General features: G+C 45.1%; 1 protein-coding gene across 1 annotated transcript in view; it reads right to left on the bottom strand.

Moving 5' to 3' along the window:
• The window catches only part of LOC139386133 (FRAS1-related extracellular matrix protein 2-like), a 120,642-nt gene extending 110,631 nt beyond the window's left edge, over positions 1-10,011 (bottom strand). The window contains exons 1-4 of the mRNA XM_071131566.1: positions 5,928-10,011; positions 5,471-5,720; positions 4,626-5,325; positions 1,525-1,614 (exon numbers count right to left, since the gene is read on the bottom strand). Coding sequence (XP_070987667.1) covers positions 1,525-1,614; positions 4,626-5,325; positions 5,471-5,720; positions 5,928-10,009 — 5,122 coding nt within the window. The 5' untranslated portion in view covers positions 10,010-10,011. The remainder of the gene's footprint in view (positions 1-1,524; positions 1,615-4,625; positions 5,326-5,470; positions 5,721-5,927) is intronic.
• Between the last annotated feature and the right edge of the window lie 12,448 nt (positions 10,012-22,459).

Below are 22,459 nucleotides of genomic sequence, written 5' to 3'. Positions count from 1 at the left end.
TGTGTATTATCTCACTGAACCCCCTGATGTAATAACCTGTGTATTACCTCACTGAACACCCTGATGTAATAACCTGTGTATTACCTCACTGAACCCCCTGATGTAATAACCTGTGTATTACCTCACTGAACACCCTGATGTAATAACCTGTGTATTATCTCACTGAATCCCCTGATGTAATAGCCTGTGTATTACCTCACTGAACCCCCTGATGTAATAACCTGTGTATTACCTCACTGAACACCCTGATGTAATAACCTGTGTATTACCTCACTGAACCCCCTGATGTAATAACCTGTGTATTACCTCACTGAATACCCTGATGTAATAACCTGTGTATTACCTCACTGAACCCCCTGATGTAATAACCTGTGTATTACCTCACTGAACCCCTGATGTAATAACCTGTGTATTACCTCACTGAACCCCCTGATGTAATAACCTGTGTATTACCTCACTGAAGTCCCTGATGTAATAACCTGTGTATTACCTCACTGAGCCTCACTGAACCCCCTGATTACTCCCAGGTCGAGGGTAAGGGTGGGTGGGGTTGGTGGGGGGGGGGGGGGGGGTGTACAGGAGGTGTTTAGAGGCCCAGAGAAGAGCCTGTGGGAAAAGAGGCCCTTGTCTGAGGACCTCTTTGTATTCCATCAGACCGTCACGGCCGTGGAAGAGCAGAAGAATGAATACACTGTCAGCCACTCTACTTAAACTAATCACGAAGCACCAGCCGCATCCAACACCATTTACACCGCCTCACACGGCACCCTATTCTCTATATAGTGCACTACTTTTCACCAGGGCCAAAAGTGGTGTCCTATGTGGGCAATAAGGTGCAATTTGGGACGGAACCACTATCTCTCATCGCAGACAATGCCTCTCATCGCAAACCGAGCTCAAGGTGAGAGTATTTTTCGGCTAATTCAAGCGGCCCAATGAATGTTACTTTTATTACATTGCTGAGAGGTGTTCAACAGGAGTCCTGTGAACTGGACTTGTGCTACATAATGATCCAACATACTGTACGTATACAATTCCAGCCTGCTTCCACATCCCCCTTAGAGAAACCTCACAGTGCTGTAGGCCTACATGCTAAACGAGATAAAATCATGCCCCAACAAGCTGCTGGAACAACTGAAGATTCCTTCCTGCCTCAAAGAACAGTTCCTGCCTTAAAGAAAATGTTGTCGACATGTTTTAAACAGATTTCTGGCCTCACTCAAGCAGAACTTCAAGCGGGGAGGACGTCAACATTGTTTTATATACTGCTGTTGTAGTTTAAAGGGATTTACCTGCTGCTCGGTTCTATACCACTATGTTATATCTAGAGCCCCATTCATTCCAATGCACTCATCTACTGCAGCTTAGATTTTCTCCTTCACTGAAAAGATTAAGGCTACAACTGGAAAATCCTCCATCCACAATGTTGGCTCACAAAAAGCCTCTCAACAATTAAAATAGTTAGATGTGGTATTATTTGATGTAAACAAGCACCATCAGTAAAACATTTCTAGAATGACTTACCATTGTCCTCAATGGAGAAAAAGAAGATGTCGCTCGTAGCATTGTGGCCATCCCTTAGCACGTAGCAAATCTTCATGTCATCAACTTCAGCTGAAAAACAAAATCAGATTGATGTAATTTACTCTTCTACTCGTTTAGAAACATATTGCGCTTGAATGTATAGTTTATGCCTTGCATGTTGCCTAATAGACTTAAGAAAGACTGAGAAAAGGAATGACGCTGATAAGGTAGGCATAATACAATACAACATTCCATTTGATATGCATATCTGTGATGAACAGTTGTTCTCTGTTATAGCTTGTCTGATGTGGCTTAAGACTACTTCCACATATCATATCACTGAACTACTACAACCTACCTGCCTGGTGTGGCAACTGCTTGGCCTCAGACCGTAAGGTACTACAGAGGGTAGTGCGTAAGGCCCAGTACATCACTGGAGCCAAGCTTCCTGCCAACCAGGGCCTCTAAACCAGGCGGCGTCAGAGGAAGGCCCTAAAAATGGTCAAAGACTCCAGCCACCCAAGTCATACACTGTTCTCTCTGCTACCGCACGGCAAGCGGTACCAGAGCGCCAAGTCTAGGTCCAAAAGGCTTCTTAATAACAGCTTCTACCCCCAAGTCATAAGACTCCTGAAAAGCTAATCAAAGGGCTCCCCAGACCCCTCGTTTATGGTGCTGCTACTCTCTGTTTATTATCTATGTATAGTGACTTTAACTCTACCTACATGAACATATTACCTCCATTAACTCGGCAACCAGTGCCTCTGCACATTGACTCTGTACCGGTACCGCCTGTATATAGCCTCCACATTGACTCTGTACCGGTACCGCCTGTATATAGCCTCCACATTGACTCTGTACCGGTACCGCCTGTATATAGCCTCCACATTGACTCTGTACCGGTACCCCCTGTATATAGCCTCCACATTGACTCTGTACCGGTACCCCCTGTATATAGCCTCCACATTGACTCTGTACCGGTACCCCCTGTATATAGCCTCCACATTGACTCTGTACCGGTACCCCCTGTATATAGCCTCCACATTGACTCTGTACCGGTACCCCCTGTATATAGCCTCCACATTGACTCTGTACCGGTACCCCCTGTATATAGCCTCCACATTGACTCTGTACCGGTACCCCCTGTATATAGCCTCCACATTGACTCTGTACCGGTACCCCCTGTATATAGCCTCCACATTGACTCTGTACCGGTACCCCCTGTATACAGCCCCGCTATTGTTATTTTACTGCTGCTGTTTAATTATTTATTTTTTATTTTTATATTTTAAATTTTTTACTTAACACTTATTTTTCTTTAAACTTCTTAAAGCATTGTTGGTTAAGGGCTTGTGAGTAAGCATTTCACCGTAAGGTCTACTGCTGTTGTATTCGGCGCATGTGACAAATAACATTGGATTTGATTTATACACTGTTGGACAACTTATATGGATGAAGCCTCACCGGTAATAAAGAAGAAGAACACGGGAGAGGAGAGATGAATTAACTCAGGCTGTTTAGTGTCTGTCTATCTATTAGTCTGCTGAAAGACAGAGGCGGACTGCAGAAGCTACACCACATCACATCACGTCTGTCTGCCGCATCCGCTAACAACGCTATGCTGGAGTGGGTTCTTAAGACTGATACTATCTAGGAGGAGGGTTGGTTCTGGAGTGGCTTCTTGATAGGTCGGGAGGCTGCTATCAGGGAGGAGGGTGTGAGGTGTTTTACTGCTGTCTTCTATATTTCATGTCAAAACATTTCCCTTCAAAGCGGCCGGCTCATAAAAATGGAAAGCCAGTTTTGGGACACTGCCGCCGGCTATGCCGGATAAGCTAGAGTTATTTACTGTCTGTTTACCAGCGATGGTACTGCCTGAAATATTTAACAGGTCTGCAGAAGGAGAAAACAGCGGGAGGAGAATGGGGATGAATGGGGGTCAGTAAATAAAGGAGAGAATGGGTCTACTACGTCCAACCCAAATGGCACCCTATTTCCTATACTGTATAGTGCACTACTTTTTACCAGAGCCCATAGAAGTGCACTATATATGGAATAAGGTGCCATTTGGGATGCAAGCATATAGATTTCGATCTAATTCATACATTCCTTACTGACTGTGTTACTATTTACTTACCCTACCTTTTCATTTGTACTGTAGACTGGGCTGTATGTATGTAGTTGTTCTATACTATAGCTATTTCTGCGGCTTAAACAAACGTTGGCCTGCTGTCCCTGTGAGTGAAGTTAACACATCTCTCTCTCTCTCTCTCTCTCTCTCTCTCTCTCACACACCCTCTCTTGCTATCTCTCCCTACCTTTCTCTCTCCCTCTCCTCCACTCTCTCTCTACTGTATCTCTCTCTCTCTCTCTGCCTCACTCTCTCTCTCTCTCTCTCTCTCTCTCTCTCTGCCTCTCTCTCTCTGCTTTTCTCTCTCTGCCTCCTTCTCTCTCTCTCTCTCTGCCTCTCTCTCTCTCTCTGCCTCCCTCTCTCTCTCTGCCTCTCTCTCTATCTCTGCCTCCCTCTCTCTCTCTCTGCCTCCCTCTCTCTCTCTCTCTGCCTCCCTCTCTCTCTCTGCCTCCCTCTCTCTCTCTGCCTCCCTCACTCTCAGACAGGGTATTCATGTTCTCACTCTCTATTCTTCATGTCTGTGGCCCCCTACCTTCATGTAAGGTCAAATCTACTGGTATTTACTCAAGAGCTATAATACCCTGTAGAAGATTACTAGACGAGGTTTGGGGTAGGAGAAACCACTGCCCTGTGAAAACCTATCTTTCTGTTTGAAGAAATTGGTGAACGCCATTCAAAAACACCTCTAGAAAGACAAAAGATTTATCTGGCAAATTAAGCTTAATTTCTGAACACCACTGTGCATTTGCAGCCAATGACCATACTACAGTAGTTACATAGTACCATTATACAGGTAAGTAAGCTCTTAATCCATTATAAGAGCAACAGCGCTACAGCTCTAAGTGAGAATTACTCAACAGCTTATGAAGAATGAAAAAAAAACACATTGGACAATAAAGTTATATTGTACTTGTAAAAGACTAAAGTATAGTAGAGTATAACTTTTTATTTAAAGTAACGGTCGTCTTACCTTGAGTGAATGTGGTGACGGTAGCGTTGCCTGTACCCAGATTGATGAGGTATCCATGTTCTGGTCCCACGGTGATCTTAAAGGTGACAGATAGCGGAAGACTATCCCTGTCCTTGGCCTTAAGAGTCTTAGAGGTGATGAGGAACCCCAGGTGACCCGTCTCTAACACCCTCAGGGTGGGCCCCCCTTTATTCACCACGATCTGGGGCACCCCGTTATCCACCGACAGGACCGTGATCTTCATCATCTGGGGGCGTCGCGTCTCGAACACGGTGTCTGGGAACACATAGAAGTCGGTGTGCGTCCCGTCAGTCACGATAAAGGAGAAGGAATCCTTGGAGGACTCAGTACCGTCGTGTTTGTAGCTGATGAGGTTCTCGTTCAGGTCCTGTTTGGTGAAGGAGGAGACGGGGCGGGTGTTGTTGAAGAGGAGGTGACCGTGGACAGGGACCTGGGTGACTGTGAACTTCAGGAGGGGGTCAGCTGTGTCGCGGTCCTCTGCGGTCAGCTCGAAGGGTGTGATGAGTTTGTTCTCTCCCTCGTTAACCACAAGGCTGTGAACCGTTAGAACCGGTTTCTTGTTGTCCACGTCGGTGATGGAGACACGGAACGTGCGGAACACAGGGTTGTAACCGTCTGTGACCTCGAACTCAAAGCTGTCCATCTTCACCTCATCATCGGCCGTGTGTATGTAGTACACCTTAATTATTATGAAAATTGCACACATGAAAAGACAAAACAATAAGCCATTGAAAATCTTTACAGAAAAAAAGGATAAAATCATGAGTATTTAAAAAAATTGTTGAGAATAACACAAAGGAAAAAAAAACATAAGATCGAAGTACCTTGCTCCCAGCTAGCTGGAGCTGGGTAAAGGAGGAGATGGGCATACCAGGGCCGTCGGTACACTCCAGATGGCCTCTCTGTGGGGCTCTGGTGATGGTGAACACCAGGTGTTCGTCGGGACTGTTGAGGTCGCTGGTGCTGAGCAGGTCTGTGGTCAACGTTACTCTACCGCCTTCTTTCAGAGAGACCCCCTTACTGACCACGTCAGGGAACACCATGTCGATGCCGCTCACCGTCACGTAGAAGTACCTGTCAAAAGACAAAAAGAATATAACCAATAAACAAAACAAATAATTGCAAGGCGATCCATTAGGAGACATCCTGACAAACTGAAATGTCATACCTAGCAAGAATCATCATAATTTTTTTTCAAGTTGTTTATTCTATTGTTGTAGCTGTAGTGAATTGTTTGTATTTTAGAAAACCTCAATAAACACATTTGTAAAAATGAAGTACCTGTCGATCAGAGGGTTGATCCCGTCCGTCACGTCAAACTTGATAAGGTCCCGGATTCCTTCCTGCCCATTGTGGATATAGACGATGAGAGCCTGGTCCACCTGGTACTGGGTGAAGTTCATCCCCACTGTGATGTTCTCTAACGTCCCGTAAGGGGTTCTCCTCTGTAACAACCCCTGGCCCGGCCCGTAGCGAACAACGTACGTCAGAGTACTATCCTCTGAGTCCAGGTCGGTGGCTTTTAAAACATTGTTATCGATCACTTTAACGTCTCCTATCTCTATTTCCAAACCGTCGTTGATGGCCATCCTGGGTGTCTCGTCATCTACAGGGATGATCATAACAATGATGGTCTTCTCCACGGTATATTTACCGTCCGTCAGGATTAAGTCAAAGCTGTCCTCCTTGGTCTCAGAGTCATCGTGTTCATACACTATACTGGAGGCTTCCCTGATCTGGTCCAGGGTGAAGTTGGTGACTGTGACGGTGCCGGTTGTCAGCTGGTTGAGGATGAAGCCGTGCTTTGGTGGTTTGGTGATGATGAAAGTGAGTTCGTCCGAGGGGATGTCCGCGTCGGCTCCGTTCAGGATGGGCGTATCGATGACAATATTCATCCCTTCCATGACGACAAACTCCCTCATATAGATCTCTGGCTTCTCATCGTTGGACGGGATGATAGCGATGGGGAAGAAATGTCTCTCGGAGAAGTTAATGCCGTCAGAGCATCTGAACGTGAACCTGTCCTCTACCGGCTCCACTCTTTTATGGATGCTTTGGACGTAGTAGATGTGGTTTTGTCTGATGTCCTTGATGGTGAATGCACTGATTGCAGTCCCAGACCTGGACTTCTCTGAACCTGGGGCCGGGGAGATGTTCTCTACGTAGCCTGATGTGGGCTGGACAATGATGGTACAAAGCAGGTCATCATTAGGAGTGTCAATATCATCAGCGCTAATGTGAAAAATCTCTATCACATTCTTCTCTCCCTCTACGACAGTGAACTGTGGGCCTATAAACACCTCTGGAGCCTGGCTGTCCATGGGGAGGATGGTGATCTGAACCCTGACCCCCGTGACCCTGTTGCCCCCTACCGTCCACTCATCAGACATGTCTGTCAGCGTCAGATTAAAGTAGTCGTATTTAGTGGTGAGTCCGATCTCTCCGCTGGTGTGGGCGTACACCACCAGTCCGTTGATGACATCAGCCTGGGTGAAGCTTCCTGACTGGACCCCGTTCACCAGAATCTCCCCGAAAACCGGTGGGTCCTCCAGGATGAAGGTCAAACGGAGGTCGTCTGTGTCCTCGTCCCGTCCCTGGATGACTTTAGTCGTGATCTCAGTGGCTCCGTTCTCCAGGACGTCAATGTAGGAGCCGATGGTTCCGGCCGGCAGGCTGATGGTCGGGGTCTCATCATCAATGGGCTTCACGATAACCCTTATGGTGATGGTCACAACATGGACGCCGTCACTGACATCCAGCTGGAAGAAATCGCTGGTGGACTCGTCTCCGTTGTGGATGTAGGAGATCCTGTCGTTAGCGATGTCCAACAGGTTGAACGCGTCTCCTTTGGTCAGGTCGGTGAAGGTGTACTGGACCGTGCCGTGCTGAGGGGGCTGAGTTAGAGTGAAGGAGATCTGGCTACTGTCCGTGTCTAAGTCCACAGTATGCAGCTCAGCTCTGGTGATTTTGTGTGTTCCCCGCTCGAATATAGTGAAGCCAGTGTTGGTTATCTGAGGCGGCTTGTTGTCGACAGGCTGCAGAAATATAGAGAACGTTCCGATGACAGTATTCCCTGACGTATCCTCCACCGTGTACTGGACCTGCAGAACGTGGGCTGTGATCCCCAGCTCCAGGTCAGGTGGGTTGTATGATATCTTATGGTGGTTGACCTGAGCCTGAGTAAACTCAGTCACTACAGTGTCTGGACTCTCTGTTAACACAATAGAGCCCAGTACCACAGGGCTGTTCTCGTCTGTGTCTGTCGGGGGCTGGGTGACGGTGTACTTCAGATCTCTGTCCTCCGAGTCCAGGTCAGTGTAGCGGAGAAACTTCTTCCGGAAGTAGGTGAGCTGGTACTCGTGTACGGTCATCTGGAGGGTGGTACCAGGATACAGCTCAGGGGGGATGTCATCCACAGGCAGAATCTTGATGATGAACGAGCTCTGTTCTGATTGGTTAGGGGGGTCATTATCATCCTGGACCCGGAATACAAACTGGTCCATGACTGTGTCAGTGCTGTGAGGCCCTGTGTGTCTGTAGAACAGTTTCCCATCTGTGATATCCTGCTGCAGCCACTCTGTAACCTCTTTCTCATACAGCTCATCCTCAGCGTTGAATTTCCAGGTGGAGGGGTCCTCTGGGGCCTCTGACTGCCTCAGCAGCACCTCCCCTATAGGCGAGAACGGTGCCTCTATGGTGAACCTGATAGTGGAGTCCTCAGAGTCGATGTCTGCAGCGCTGAGTGTGAGTGGCGAAATGAGCATCATCTGGTTCTTGAAGAGGATTAACCCCGTGTTGGCATTGATAATGGGCGGCTCATCATCCGTGGGAACGATTGTCAGGGGAAACAGGAACTCCACCTCGTGCTTCCCATCCGTCATCCGGAAGATAATGTTGTCACTGTACGTGTCGCTGCCGTCGTGCTGGTAGATGACCACGCCCCCGTCCAGATCAGCTGGGGCGAAGAACTTCCTGCGTGACCCGAGCACTGTCAGCTGGCCATGCCGCAGCCCGTCGACCACCGTGATCTTGACATCATCCAGGTTGTCCTCGTCACTGACCTCTAGGTTGTGAGAGCTGGACAGTGGTCTGGACTGACCCTCGTAGAGAAGCTGACCCGTATTCCTGGTGACTACTGGAGCAAGCGTGTTCATAGGTTTCACTACAATCATGAAGGCGAACGGATCAGACACAGCCCCCTCAGTGTCCACCACCTCAAACTCTATCTGGAAGATACGTTCTGTCTCAGAGTCCACAGACGGAGGCTTGTAGGCTATCTTTAGTTCTTTGAGGTCTCCCTGGTAGAAAGAGGTGATGGGCAGGTTCCGGTCATCTGTACTGACTATGTACCCCTCCTCGAAGGAGAGGGGGGAGGTGATGTTGAAGATAAGGTTGTCAGGGTTAGACTCAATGTCCTCAGCAGCCAGCATGTCAGGGGTGATGGCTGTCATCACAAACTGATCCACCTCCATCATCATCATGGCCACGAAGCTGGGTTTAGGAGCCGTGTTCTCCTCTCCATCCTTTATACGCACCATCACCTGGAAAAACTCCTGCTTCAGCAGATTACCCTCTTTATCTTGTAATTCCACAATCATTGGGAAATAATCTCTATTGGGTGATTTGTGTGCAAAAGTGTGCTGATAGCGGGTATTCATTTTAATAAATTTGTCACAGTCAACCATTTTTCCAAGTTTTCCCTCATCCACAAGTTTCCCATACCTGGGTAATGCACTGCCACTAGAGAGAGACGTTATTTTACACTGATGTTCACTTCTATCATAGGTGAACTCCAGAATCTTACTGTCAATGGGGTTACTAGTACCAAGCAGTTTGTCAACAGTCAGAGGCATATTTCTGGTTAACACTTCCAACTGTGTAAAAATCACCTCCACTTCCATCATAAACGGGATGATTATGGTGTCGGTATGAGTGTCATATCTGAGCTGTAGCCTCACCCTATCCAGCGGGGGGCTCCTGGACCCGAAGTGAGAATACTTTACGTCATTGGGACCAAATTCACAGGGAAACTTTTTGGGAGAGAGCTGCCCTGGCCTCTGGGAGAGCGGGTCGTTATCCAGAACCGTTATACTACATCTGTCTCCCGGTTGTACTTGAATTACCAGATCATTGATAGGATCAATGAACACTGCTCTCCCGAAAGGCACGCGTATTCCATTGTTGGCCACCAATATAGCATCCTCTGACAGTTCCGATCTCAACGCGTATGATAACCCATAACTGTCGAAAACCTGCGCAGCGGAGTCCTCTGTCACAATCACCGCGATCAAAGCAGAGAGCAAAACAACAGCGCCAGTACCAGTCCCTTGGCGTTGCAACAGCGGAGGAATAATCCAAGCCATTTGGAGAGAGAAGCCAATGCAAAGATGTGTAGAATTTTGCACATAAAATCCAGAAAGAAATACGAGCAGTTCAGCTAAAGTTATGAGTGTTGATAAATATCTCACTCGCATCCGTGCTGAGGTGTACCATTCTCTCTCTCCGCTGCTCTCTTCTGTTCAAGATAAACTTCATGCACTTGGAGCCCCAGAGTGAGAGATACGCCCTCTCGTCCGCCGATTGGAGGATATTTAGGCTGGAATGCGTTCATTGATTTTTGAATGGAAGGGAAAGATGTCAATCAAAACCCGAAAACGCTCGTGCATGGGTTGGATTTGAAGAAGCAGGTTGAATAAGGTGCAAATAAGGTGCGAAATTCTACCGAAAAATACATTTAAACTTAAATAGGAATGATGTGTGCAGTCAGGTAGGCCTTAATAAACCACTTTACCTTAAATGGGCAATCTGCAGTTAAAACAATGACAAAGCAATCGGGCACCCCCGCCACTGATTTCGTAAATAGCTGCGTGATGGGGTTGGAGACATTTAACCACTCAAATTTCATAGACAGCTATGGGTACAAAGACTGACCATCCATGAGATCAAAATGATCGTTTTAACCATGTTTCGAGGCGATACAGTGTTTGTTTACAATTACTTTGTTTACAAACAAAGGAGTAAAACAAGCTTATATTTTAACACAATTTAACTAAGGTCGAGGCATGTATACACTGTTTTTTTCAAAGGGTCAATGGGTATATAAATAGATAGGCATATGGGCATTTAAAAGTCCACAAATGGATATAGCAATCGTAGATTGCCGCTTGAATCTCTTTCTTTTGTAATTAGTTGACAGTAGGCCTAAACACAAATGTCCAAAACATATTAGGCTTAATTGGACCTCTTCAACAGCAATGGAAACGCTGTAGGTAAATCGGTTATTATTGCAATAATAAGCCTATATATAACAAGTCAACACAGTATATCAATAAATAGGATTTAAATATGCTACATTAACATAACGAATCTCCATCAGCATTTCATGAATATATTTTTACAAAACATTTCGATTTGCATCAAATAGTTTACACATTATATCCTAAAATAGAGGATTATATCTGAAACCAATATATGGTAGAGTTTAAGGAAACATGTTCGAGCTCCCTCTTGTGGTGTAATAGAATTTATTGTTTTGGGTAGCTCTGGTCCATGGCAAAGCCATCTATGGTATACACTACCGTTCACAAGTTTGGGGTCACTTAGACCTGTCTTGGTTTTTGAAAGAAAAGCAAATTTTTTGTCCATTAAAATAACATCAAATTGATCAGAAATACAGTGTAGACATTGTTAATGTTGTAAATTACTATTGTAGCTGGAAATGGCTGATTTTTAATGGAATATCTACATAGGTGTACAGAGGCCCATTATCAGCAACTATCACTCCTGTGTTCCAAAGGCACATTGTGTTACCTAATCCAAGTTGATCATTTTAAAAGGCTAATTGGTCATTAGAAAACCCTTTTGAAATTATGTTAGCACAGCTGAAAACGATTATTCTGATTAAAGAAGCAATAAAACGGGCCTTCTTTAGACTAGTGGAGTATCTGTAGCATCAGCATTTGTGGGTTCAATTACAGGCTCAAAATGGCTTGAAACAAAGCACTTTCTTCTGAAACTTGTCAGTCTATTCTTGTTCTGAGAAATGAAGGCCATTCCATGCGAGAAATTGCCAAGAAACTGAAGATCTCGTACAATGCTATGTACTACTCCTTTCACAGAACAGCGCAAACTGTCCCTAACCAGAATAGAAAGAGGAGTGGGAGGCCCGGTGCACAACTGAGTAAGAGGACTAGTACATTAGAGTGTCTAGTTTGAGAAACAGACGCCTCACAAGTCCTCAACTGGCAGCTTCATTAAATATTACCCGTAAAACACCAGTCTCAATGTCAACAGTGAAGAGGTGACTCCAGGATGCTGGCCTTCTAGGCAGAGTTGCAAAGAAAAATACATATCTCAGACTGGCCAATAAAAAGAAAAGATTAAGGTGGGCAAAAGAACACAGACACTGGACAGAAGAACTCTGCCTAGAATGCCAGCATCCCGAAGCTGCCAGTTGAGGACTTGTGAGGCGTCTATTTCTCAAACTAGACACTCTAATCTTAATCTGTCAATCACCGTATATATATATACCTTTTAAATACCTTAATTTTGTAAAATAAATGTTTAATCAAAATGGAATCACTTGTTTTTTAAGCTAATAGATAAATATAACAGCAGAACATTGTTACCAACTAGCAGTGTTGGGGAAGCTACTCTGAAAATATAGTTTACGCTACAGTACCAATAACTTCTCACTGGAATAAGTGAAGTTACACTAAAGCTACCCATAAGAAAAATATAGTTTACTTAACTAAAGTTACTTTGAAGAAAGTAGTTCAGAAAACTACTTCGTAAAAAATTATCATATCTAAATCTGAAATGTCAGACTACAAATTGCAAGAATAGTTCCCTCTGGGGTCAGATGTTGTCAGAATGTGTGGTTTAGCCTATTAAATACAAAACCATACTGTATGTTTTAAGTGAGAATTAGGCAGGTCTGATGCCGAAAAAGAAAGGAAATCGTTGCCTACATCACCCATATTTTATTTTATTTTTTCAAAAGAAGTAGAGTGTAGTTCCAGTAGTTACCTACACAGCTACATGGCAAAACAATTATTAACTACTGAAACCACCACCTAGATTTCAATTTAGTTTAACTACCACCAAGCTACTGCAAAGTTGAACTACATGTAGTTCACTATTCCCCAACACTGCTAAATAGGCCTACTGTATAAGGACATATTGCACATACAAATTCATAATACTAATAATTCCTTATACCAATACACATATATATATTCCTCATTCTACATATTCCACATACTAGGCGGACATTATGACCCAATGGGTCTAACCCAGGACAATCATCTGAAATATGTGATATGGGATATGTGTCGTTGACTGACATGTAATGTATAGCATTGCATAGCTTTGTACAGCAAATCTGAGTGGAGAAGGCAGCTAGCTGCTTATAATGAATGTGAGCGAGAACATGGACAACAGGCTGATGTCAATACCATCAGAAAGGGAAGTATTGAGTGTTCTAGTCTGCTGGCACACAGTTGATTAATGTCTCTATTCATGCATCCCCAAATTGCACCTTATTCCCTACATAGTGCACTACTTTTGACCAAAGCCCAATATCATTAGTTGTTGTTGATTTACTCTATCCTGCAGATTTTAGCAGTGCTAAGAGCCATGCAGTGACTTCCTCAATCTGTGTCCTTCCTCCCTACCTCCCTCCATCCGTCTCTCTCATCACCCAGGTATTCTAGCTATCAGATGTTTCCTAAACAGAGCATTCTGCTCCGACAGCTGTCAGGCACGGTCAGGGTGCCTCTACCTCTCTCCACACCCCTGAACTTTCTCTCTTCCCTCTGCTAATCTGATTCTCCACTCATCTCTCCCCATTCTCCCCCAGTCAGAATGTCTCTCTCTCTCTCTACACCCCTCATCTCTCTCTCCACACCCATCGGCTGGTAGCTGAATATTGATTGAGAGGCTATAGTCAGTCAAAGACAATGGTATGATACTGGTATGATACTGGGATGAAAGTATGATATGATACTGGGATGAAAGTATGATATGATACTGGGATGAAAGCATGATATGATACTGCCAGCTCATTTAAAATAGCTCATTAGCTCAGTGCATGCAGAGAGGAACCTGGTGGTTATAGATATAGATATTATAGATAGGCCCACAGTTGTTTTGGGTCATATTTACTTTGCAGTTTAGTTTTAGTACGCAGTATAGCACATGGGTATAACATTTATTAGTTCAGCAAGTCAACAGTGAGCAATGCAAACACAAAATACATACAACACTCAAACAAAATGTGCATTCCTCTATGAGCTTAATGTCTTAAAATGACAACATTTTCAGAGCTTAAGTGTACCCTGAGGCTGGAGAAGTGTAGCCAACAGACCAGAGGCTGTTACATGTCCATTGACATGCTGGAGGGAGGCTTTTAGACATAATTGCACGGTTTAACGAAGAAAAGGAGACTGAAGAATATTGATGTATATTGAAGGCTCTATCTGATGCTAAAAGTAATCGAGTTAAACAATGATATAGTGTTCCAGTCAGTTTGAGAGTATACTTACTGTATGAGTGTCAGCCAGGTTGTCATTCACCACCTCATCCACTGTGCTCTACCGTACATGTAGAGAGGGCCCCACCCTGTCTATCTCCTATATAGTGCACTACTTTGACCAGGGCCCATAGGTAGTATACTTTATACAGTAGTGGATAAGGTGCCATTTGGGATACAGACTATCTACTTAGATGAATGGTTCTACCTGTCACCAGAGGGCAGCAGAGACCATCCTAAAGACATTGATGACACTCAGGTGTGTCCTATATACTCATTATGATTTCCCTGTTAAAAGAGATATGTTTTCTGTTGTCCTTTGCTGAAGCTTGAATTATGTGCTGTGTGTGTTTGTTTCCTGCGTGAGTTTTTGAAACTTAGTGTTTGTTGTTTTCCCAGTGTTACTGTGATCCATCCGTTACCATATCTCAGTAAAGTATTATGTTTATCCTCAACCGTTGATTCCTCGTCTGGTCTCTTCTCTGACTTCGCCAGAGAATTACAAATTTCCTGCATGAAATGTCCCATCCCTCTGCAGATTCAAGCCCTCCATGGACGCCCCATTGGCTCCAGGCCAGGTGGAATATCAGATCAAGCCCATTCTACTGCAAGTTGGGGTGAAATACTCAGAGACTCTTAGTTTTATTTTGATCACAGCAGGATGGAGGTCTGCGTCCCTGCATCAGCTACAGAGGGCTGAATAGGATCCCGATTAAGAACCGATTAAGAATCGTTACCGTTACCCCTGATGTCCGCTGCCTTGGAGCTGGCCCAGGGGGCCCAATTCTTCCCCAAGCTGGACCTCCGCAACACTTACAATCTGGTGAGAATCAGGGAGGGAGATGAATGGAAAACTGCCTTTAACAGCCCTAGTGATCACTATGAGTATTTAGTCATGCTATTCGGATTATCGAACTCACCGGCAGTCTCCCAAGCATTGGTCAATGACACTCTTAGGTATATGTTGAATCGGTTCATCTTTCTTTACCTCGCCGACATCCTGATCTTCTCCAAGACCCTTCCGGAACAAATCCTGCACATCCGCAAAGTCCTGAGAAACATCCTGCAGAGTCAACTATACGTCAAGATTGAGAAGGGTGAGTGCCATGCATCCCAAGTCTCTTTCCTGGGCCACATGATCTCTACCGCCGGTATCCAAATGAAACCTGTTAAGGTTAGGGCGGTCACTGACTGTCCCCGTCCTGCCTCACTCAAACAAGTCCAGCAGTTCCTTTTACAGCCGTTTTATACTGAAATTTGGTACGTTGGCAGCACCTCTCACAGCCCTAACCCGCAAGTCCCAGACTTGTTTTTGTCTGGACCCGGGCTGACAGGACATTCATGGAGCTCAAGGGACGTTTCACCTCCAGACCCATCGTCGTTCATCCTGATCCTACTCGTCCCTTCATGGTAGAGGTGGACACCTCGGAAACCAGAGTAGGGGCGGTCCTTCCACAGTGGAACGAGGGGGACAAGAGAATGCACCCACGTGCCCATCTTTTCAAGTGATTCTAGCCAGCGGAACACAAATACGATGTTGGCAACTGGGAGCTCTTGGCAGTCAAGTGGGCCCTTGAGGGGTGGAGACACTGTTTAGAGGGGGCACCTCATCCTTTTGTGATCTGGATGGACCATAAGAACTTGGTCTCCATTCAAGAAGCCAGGCGGTTGAATGCTTGCCAGGCTAAGTGGGCTCTGTTTTTTAACAGGTCCAACTTCACTCTAGTCTATTGCCCGGGATCCAATAATCACTATACGACAAGCCCAGACCCGGCGGGGGTCTCACTAGCAGACTTTATGTTCTGCTATCAGCCCGTTCTCGAGTGCTACAATGGGGACACTCCTCTAAATTAACTGGCCATCCAGGGGTTAATCGGACACAAGTTCCTGAGGCGGAAATTCTGGTGTCCTAACATGATTGAGGATGTGAGATCCTTTGTTGCGGCCTGTTCCACCTGTGCCCAAAGCAAGTCCTCACGACAGCGACTGGCTGGGTTGCTCCAACTTCTGCCCATCCCCAGCCGGCCCTGATCCCACCTGTCCGTAGACTTTACCACAGGGTTACCTCCATCCCAAGGGCTTACCACTATCCTGGCGGTCGTTGACCGGTTCTCCAAGGCAGCCCATTTACCTTACCCAAGTTGCCCTCAGCGAAGGAGTCGGCTGAGCTCATGATTACCCATGGCTTTTGACTACACAGACTTCCCCAGGACATTGTCTCGGATCGTGGGCCCCAGTTCGTCGCACGGTATTGGAAAGCCTTCTGCTCCCTGTTGGGGGTGTCGGTGAGTCTCTCCTTGGGGTTCCACCCCCACCTCGAGGTTCCAGTCGAATGGGCAAATGGAGCGGGTCAACCAGGAGAGTTCCTACTCTATTTTGTCTCCACCCAGGCCAGCAACTGGAGAAAGTTCCTCGTCTGGGCGGAGTATGCTCACAACACAATGCCGAACTCGTCCACTGGACTGTTGCCATTCGAGTGTCAGTTCAGGTTTGCCCCCCTCTTGTTCCTGAACAAGAGGCCGAAGCAGGGGTGCCATCAGCCGAGGCATTCATTCGATGATGTCGCCGCACCTGGATCTGAGCGCCATCCTCCTTGCTCCGCTCATCTGCCCGACATCAACACCAGGCAAACTGGCACCGAAGGCCTCTTCGGCTCCTCCGACTGGGTCAACGAGTGTAGTTGTCCACTCTCGCAGAAGCTCGCTCCACGCTACATATGACCATTCAAGATCCTGAGTCGCATCAGCCCAGTCACCTGGGTGGTATGAGTGAGTTTTTGAGACTTAGTGTTTGTTGTTTTCCCAGTGTTACCGTGATCCTTCCGTTACCGTTCCTCAGTAAAGTATTATGTTTATCCTCAACCGCTGATTACTTGTCTGGTCTCTTCTCTGCACCTGGGTCCAACCTCACAATGTCACACATACCTTATGCTTCCCTCCGGTTGGAATGTCCCTGCAGCTTTAGATGAGCTGAGAAAGTTTGGCATAAAATATGCCACCACTAAAGGAGCTGTCACTGGGCTGTGGCTCCACTGTGGCTCCTTGGCTTCCATTTGGAGAACTGCCATTTCATCCACTGGCTCCAGGGTTCAGCCTCTCTGTCTGGCTGGCAGGAGTGATGGACATGGGATTTAGACAATGTGATCCTGGATTATGGAGAATGTGCTTTGTTTATGAACATATCTGACTGCTTTACAGAAGAGACATGCATGACAGATGGCACCCTATCCTATCATGGAGAACCTACAACATTTATAAACCTATTTGACTGCTTTACAGAAAGCAGATAAACTCTTTCCCAACTAACACGTGTTGAATTGTATATATCAGAACACATTAGGATGTTAGGAAGGAACACACCATGGGGGCTTCAGGCCTTTCCATCAGGGCCCAATTAAAAACACATGAAAAGAGGTTGACTGCAGAGCGAAGCCCCGAGCCATACAGGGCCTGGAGGAAAAATCTAGATCGAGAGAGGGTGGGAGGGAAGGAAGAAGAGTAAATAACTGTATTGTATATAAATAACTGTAACTCACAGGTGCTGAAGACAGAGAAATATGGACTGGTGCTGTGCAGATGTTGTACAGGAAGATTGTTCCATTTATGACATTTAAAAAAAATTACTGAAGCGCAGGTGACCTATTTGTTCACCAATATCATGAATGGACAACACATACATGGGCTACATTTACAATAAGAAAATATTGTCTTTTATTTTTCGGTAATGTCCTTAAATAGACACGTTTGTGTTCAAAGTGGGTCATACAAGACTACGCTACAGTACATCACCCTGTAATCACCCCACTAGTATGTTTGGAACCATTCAATGCTGTATACTATGTTTAAGCTATGTTTCTACACACACTATCTGTAGACTAAGTATACAGCTCTGTCTCTGAATGCAACGGTGATGGTTAGTGGATGAGCCCCATGAGGAAGAGGCATAACCAGTAACCAGGAGAGGGTTGGCATAATGCACCACACAACCACAGCACCATACATGGGCACCTATTCATAAAGCATCTCAGAGTATGAGTGCTGATCTTGGATGAGTTTTGCCTTTTAGATCATAACGGATGGACAGGGAGGAATCTGATCCTAGATCAGCATTCCTACTCTAAGAGGCTTTATGATTACGGGCCCTGGAGATAAACATGTTGGACTTGATAGTAACTAAAGTCATTATCTAGTCAACAGTTGAGGTGCAGTGGGTCACGGCAGACTGGTAGAGAACCACCGCCTGGCACCTCTTCTAGAATACCTCTAAAACATCAACTCTGTTACAGTCAAATTAAAGTGAGCCCTGTCATCCTTTTCATTTAACTTCAAGCACTGGTTAAAGTGTATCCACGATAATAACAGACAAACAGAAATGGGTGTGTTGTCTGTGGTACTGTTTAAAGCATGTGTGTTCTCCATCCCTGGTATTGTTGAATGTTTAATCTGGGTTGTCTGTGGTATTGTTAAAAGCATGGGTCTGTGTGTTGTCCATCCATCCATGATTTATTGAAAGCTGTAGTAACATGACAGCAGTCTCCCCTCTCATAGAACTGTATCCAAAATGGCACCCTATTCCTTATCTAGTGCACTAGGGTGCCATTTGGGACGGGGTCTAGATCTTCCTGCTGAAATCTATTCCTGTTAATTGTCCCCCCAGGCGTCAGCCCCACATTGCCTTCAGTGTAAAAGTCATTCATGTTGATTCCAGTGGAATAATAGTTGGAGCTTATCAGATCTATTTTAGCTGCTGGGTTGTTAGAAAGACAGGGCTGGCTGGGCCCCACTCTGCTCATTACGGCTATTTCACTTCTTTACTTCACAGTCAGGGACCAGGCTTTATCACTAATGCTGGTGGGGTTGACACACAAGCACGCTCACTCACACACACACACAGGCATGCACACACACACAGGTAACCTACAGCTGTACCATAACAAACAGGGGGCAGAATCCAACGACCCCTGATGAGTTAGAGGGGTGTGCCATTTGGGACGCACACAGGGGTAGATAAGGAAAAGTGGTGCTATTGACCTGAACAGTGTACTACTTTGATATTGAGGCTTGGTCCTACATACGTTTCATTGTCCAGGGCAATAGTTTAGTTTATTCAGATACCCATTAGTACATCAGGACTGATATTTCTGAGGTCATACTGACACACTATCCAACACGATGCAATACATGAAACACAAAATAGACTCATTTGTAGCAGAAAAAAATAAAATGGAGTGGAGAGAGACAGATGTATACAGCTGTAGATCTGTCATAACACACCATGTAGTAACTTACTCTGATAGATTCCCTGCTAGCGGCAGTAAAAATGTGTGGATTAAAACTTGATTATTGATTATCTTTATCAACTGTTCAGAAAATGAGTTGCAATAAAACAAAACCCTTAACAAGTTCTTCCCAGCTAAAATGGTGGGGGTGTCACGCCCTGACCTGAGAGTCTCTATTTTGGGTTGGTCAGGGTGTGATTTGGGTGGGCATTCTATGTTTCTTTATTTCTATGTTTTGGCTGGGTATGGTTCTCAATCAGGGACAGCTGTCTACCGTTGTCTCTGATTGGGAATCATACTTAGGTAGCCCTTTCCCTCCTTTCAGTGTGGGTAGTTAACTTTGTTAGTGGCATTATCACCCAGTTAAGCTTCACGGTTGTTTCTTTGTTTTGTTGGCGACATTCATTCAAATAAAAGGAATATGTACGTTCACCACGCTGCACTTTGGTCCACTTCTTACGACGTCCGTGACGGGGGAGTTGATATAAATGACAGATTCCCAGATTCTCTGGCAGAAAAATGTTACAAGATATACTTCTATAAGTGTTCTAGTTAAAGCTCAGAATGCCAGTAAAACTATACTAACGGTCACACCAAAACCATTCATGAAGTCTTCACCCTTTTATGGTATACAGTACATACGTACAATGTTTGGGTGTGAGGCATGTAGTGGACAATTCATAAAAGATGAGGCATGCAAGGAACAAGACAGCTGTTCTGTTGTGATGGAATTATCAATTTTCCTGTCTCTTTACCCCACTCCTGGTATGCTTTATATGGATCTCACACAGCCATTTTAAGACATAGGACTTTAAGTAAAGGCAGCCAGATCAAACAGACAGAGTAGTGTATAATGCTTATTATTATGAACCGAGGTGCCTCAACATGAACACAGACATTAGACATTTCCAGGGCAAGTACATGCAACACTAATTCTTCTGATATCTTTAATAACAGGGGTAGGGGTAAATGATATGAGAGCTCCTCTTCCAAATCACATCACTCCGTCGGTGGGTGTTTCCCAAATGGCACCCTATTCCCTATATAGTGCACTACTTTTGACCAGAGCCCTACGGGCCTGGAGCCCTGGTCAAAAGTAGTGTACAGCATTTGGGATGCAACCCCAGCCTCTCAGCAACTAGTTAAACACCGGAATGTGAGGAGGGTAGTTGTGAAATAACTCTTTTCCCTGTCCTTGGTGTTTCTAGTAAATCCCTCTGATTTAATAGATGGTTAGGGGTGAATAGGGATGGGCAGCCAGTCAGTGGAAATAGTTAGGATGTAGCTAACAAGGTATTTCTTTTTTCAGGAAAAAGCAGGTGTATGTGGTTGAGTCCAAAATGACACCCTATGCCCTTTATAGTTCACTATAATGGGTTCAGATCTGTGTGAGTAATCGACAGGGCCCAGTCAAAAGTAGGGCACTACATGCATAGGGAATAGGGTGCTATTTGGGATGTAGCCTGGGTTAGGGTAATAAAGATCCTGCAGGGTCTAAATGACTGACTGCATCAATAATGTCACTGCTGTGACTATTCAACCACAATAGAAAACAGTCTGACTCTTGCCCAGAGCTGTGAGCTTTTATAGAACTTATTCAAAAGTTCCTGAGGTTTTTCCTGCTGGGCTGTAGTCACCTAGAGTTCAGAGGTCACTGTGTTTAATCCGGTTTGTGCCAGTTCTGCTTAGATCCCACACAGGCTGCTGATGAGTTTTAAACCCCAAGACCTTAACCCACAGGCCCACTTTATGGCTGTACCAAGCCCAGACCATCCCTTTAACATACTACAGGATCGTAATTTGGTCACCTGTTGTTGCAGGAAATTTGCACAGCAGGACTTGTAGTGTATTCAAGGTTTAAAAAGGCTTATCAAGTTTGCAATTTCCAACTGAAAATTCCAGACTTGGTTTGCCCTAGCTGAGGATTCTCAACTCCACGATACTAAAATATATGCGGTTGTCACGACTTCCACTGAAGTCGGGTCCTCTCCTTGTCCGGGCGGCGCTCGGCGTCGCCGGGTTTCTAGCCATCGTCGATCCATTTTCCATTTGTTTTGTCTTGTTTTTCCACACACCTGGTTTCAATTCCCTCATTTACTTGTTGTGTATTTAACCCTCTGTTCCCCCCATGTCTTTGTGTGGGATTGTTTATTGTAGTGCTTGTGCACGTTCCCCGTGAGCGCACAACGGGTTATTTTTGTGCCCATTTATCTTGTTGTTCTGGATGCCGTTGGTTTTGCTTAATAAATCTCCGGTTGTTACCCAGTTCTGCTCTCCTGCGCCTGACTTCTCTGCCGCCAATTACGCACCCCGCTACAGTGGTGAAATGACTGGGCTGCTCCTTCGCCATTAACAAACAACAACTCCGTTGGCGGAGGCTGCGTAAAAAGCTATTTTAATCAAAAACTCTGGATTAAATAAAATAAACATTTTAAGTAATGACTGATACCGACTCGATGTAGTCGGAGGTACACTCAGCCAAATCTCATCACCACTCAATTCCATTGTGGGATTGAGAATTCTCAGCTAGATTTGCCGTAAATAAAAATGTATCAACCCCTACAAAAATGTCCATTAATTATAATCCACACAATAATTCACAATCCCTGTTGCTGCAGGATTATTTTCCTGCTGTGAGAAACTGGTCAAATTAAGATCCCACACCTGTACGTCATACAATGAAAAGATAACACTGTCTTTGTCATTAAGAATCACACCTCTACTTGTGAAAGTAGAGTTTCATAATTCCTGGTCGGAGGACTGCAGTAGTCTGAGCAGCTTTACATGGATCTGTGTTTGGTTCACAACCTGACACTTCTGTGTCACACACTATAACAATAACAACAGCCTTCTGGAAATTGTCAGAAAATTAATGGAATATTTGCATCCAAACTGTGGTGGTTTCTGGGTCTACAGAGAGAGCTGCTGGCTTTGAGATTCATATTGGTTAACAATGATTCTACTGCATAATGGCATGAGATTTACTCTTCATTGCTCTCTCTG

The sequence above is a fragment of the Oncorhynchus clarkii genome, chromosome 27 (assembly GCF_045791955.1).
Source record: "Oncorhynchus clarkii lewisi isolate Uvic-CL-2024 chromosome 27, UVic_Ocla_1.0, whole genome shotgun sequence".
NCBI lineage: Eukaryota > Metazoa > Chordata > Actinopteri > Salmoniformes > Salmonidae > Oncorhynchus > Oncorhynchus clarkii.
Note: the sequence above shows the minus strand (reverse complement) of the source record. Positions and strands in the feature narration are given on the sequence as shown.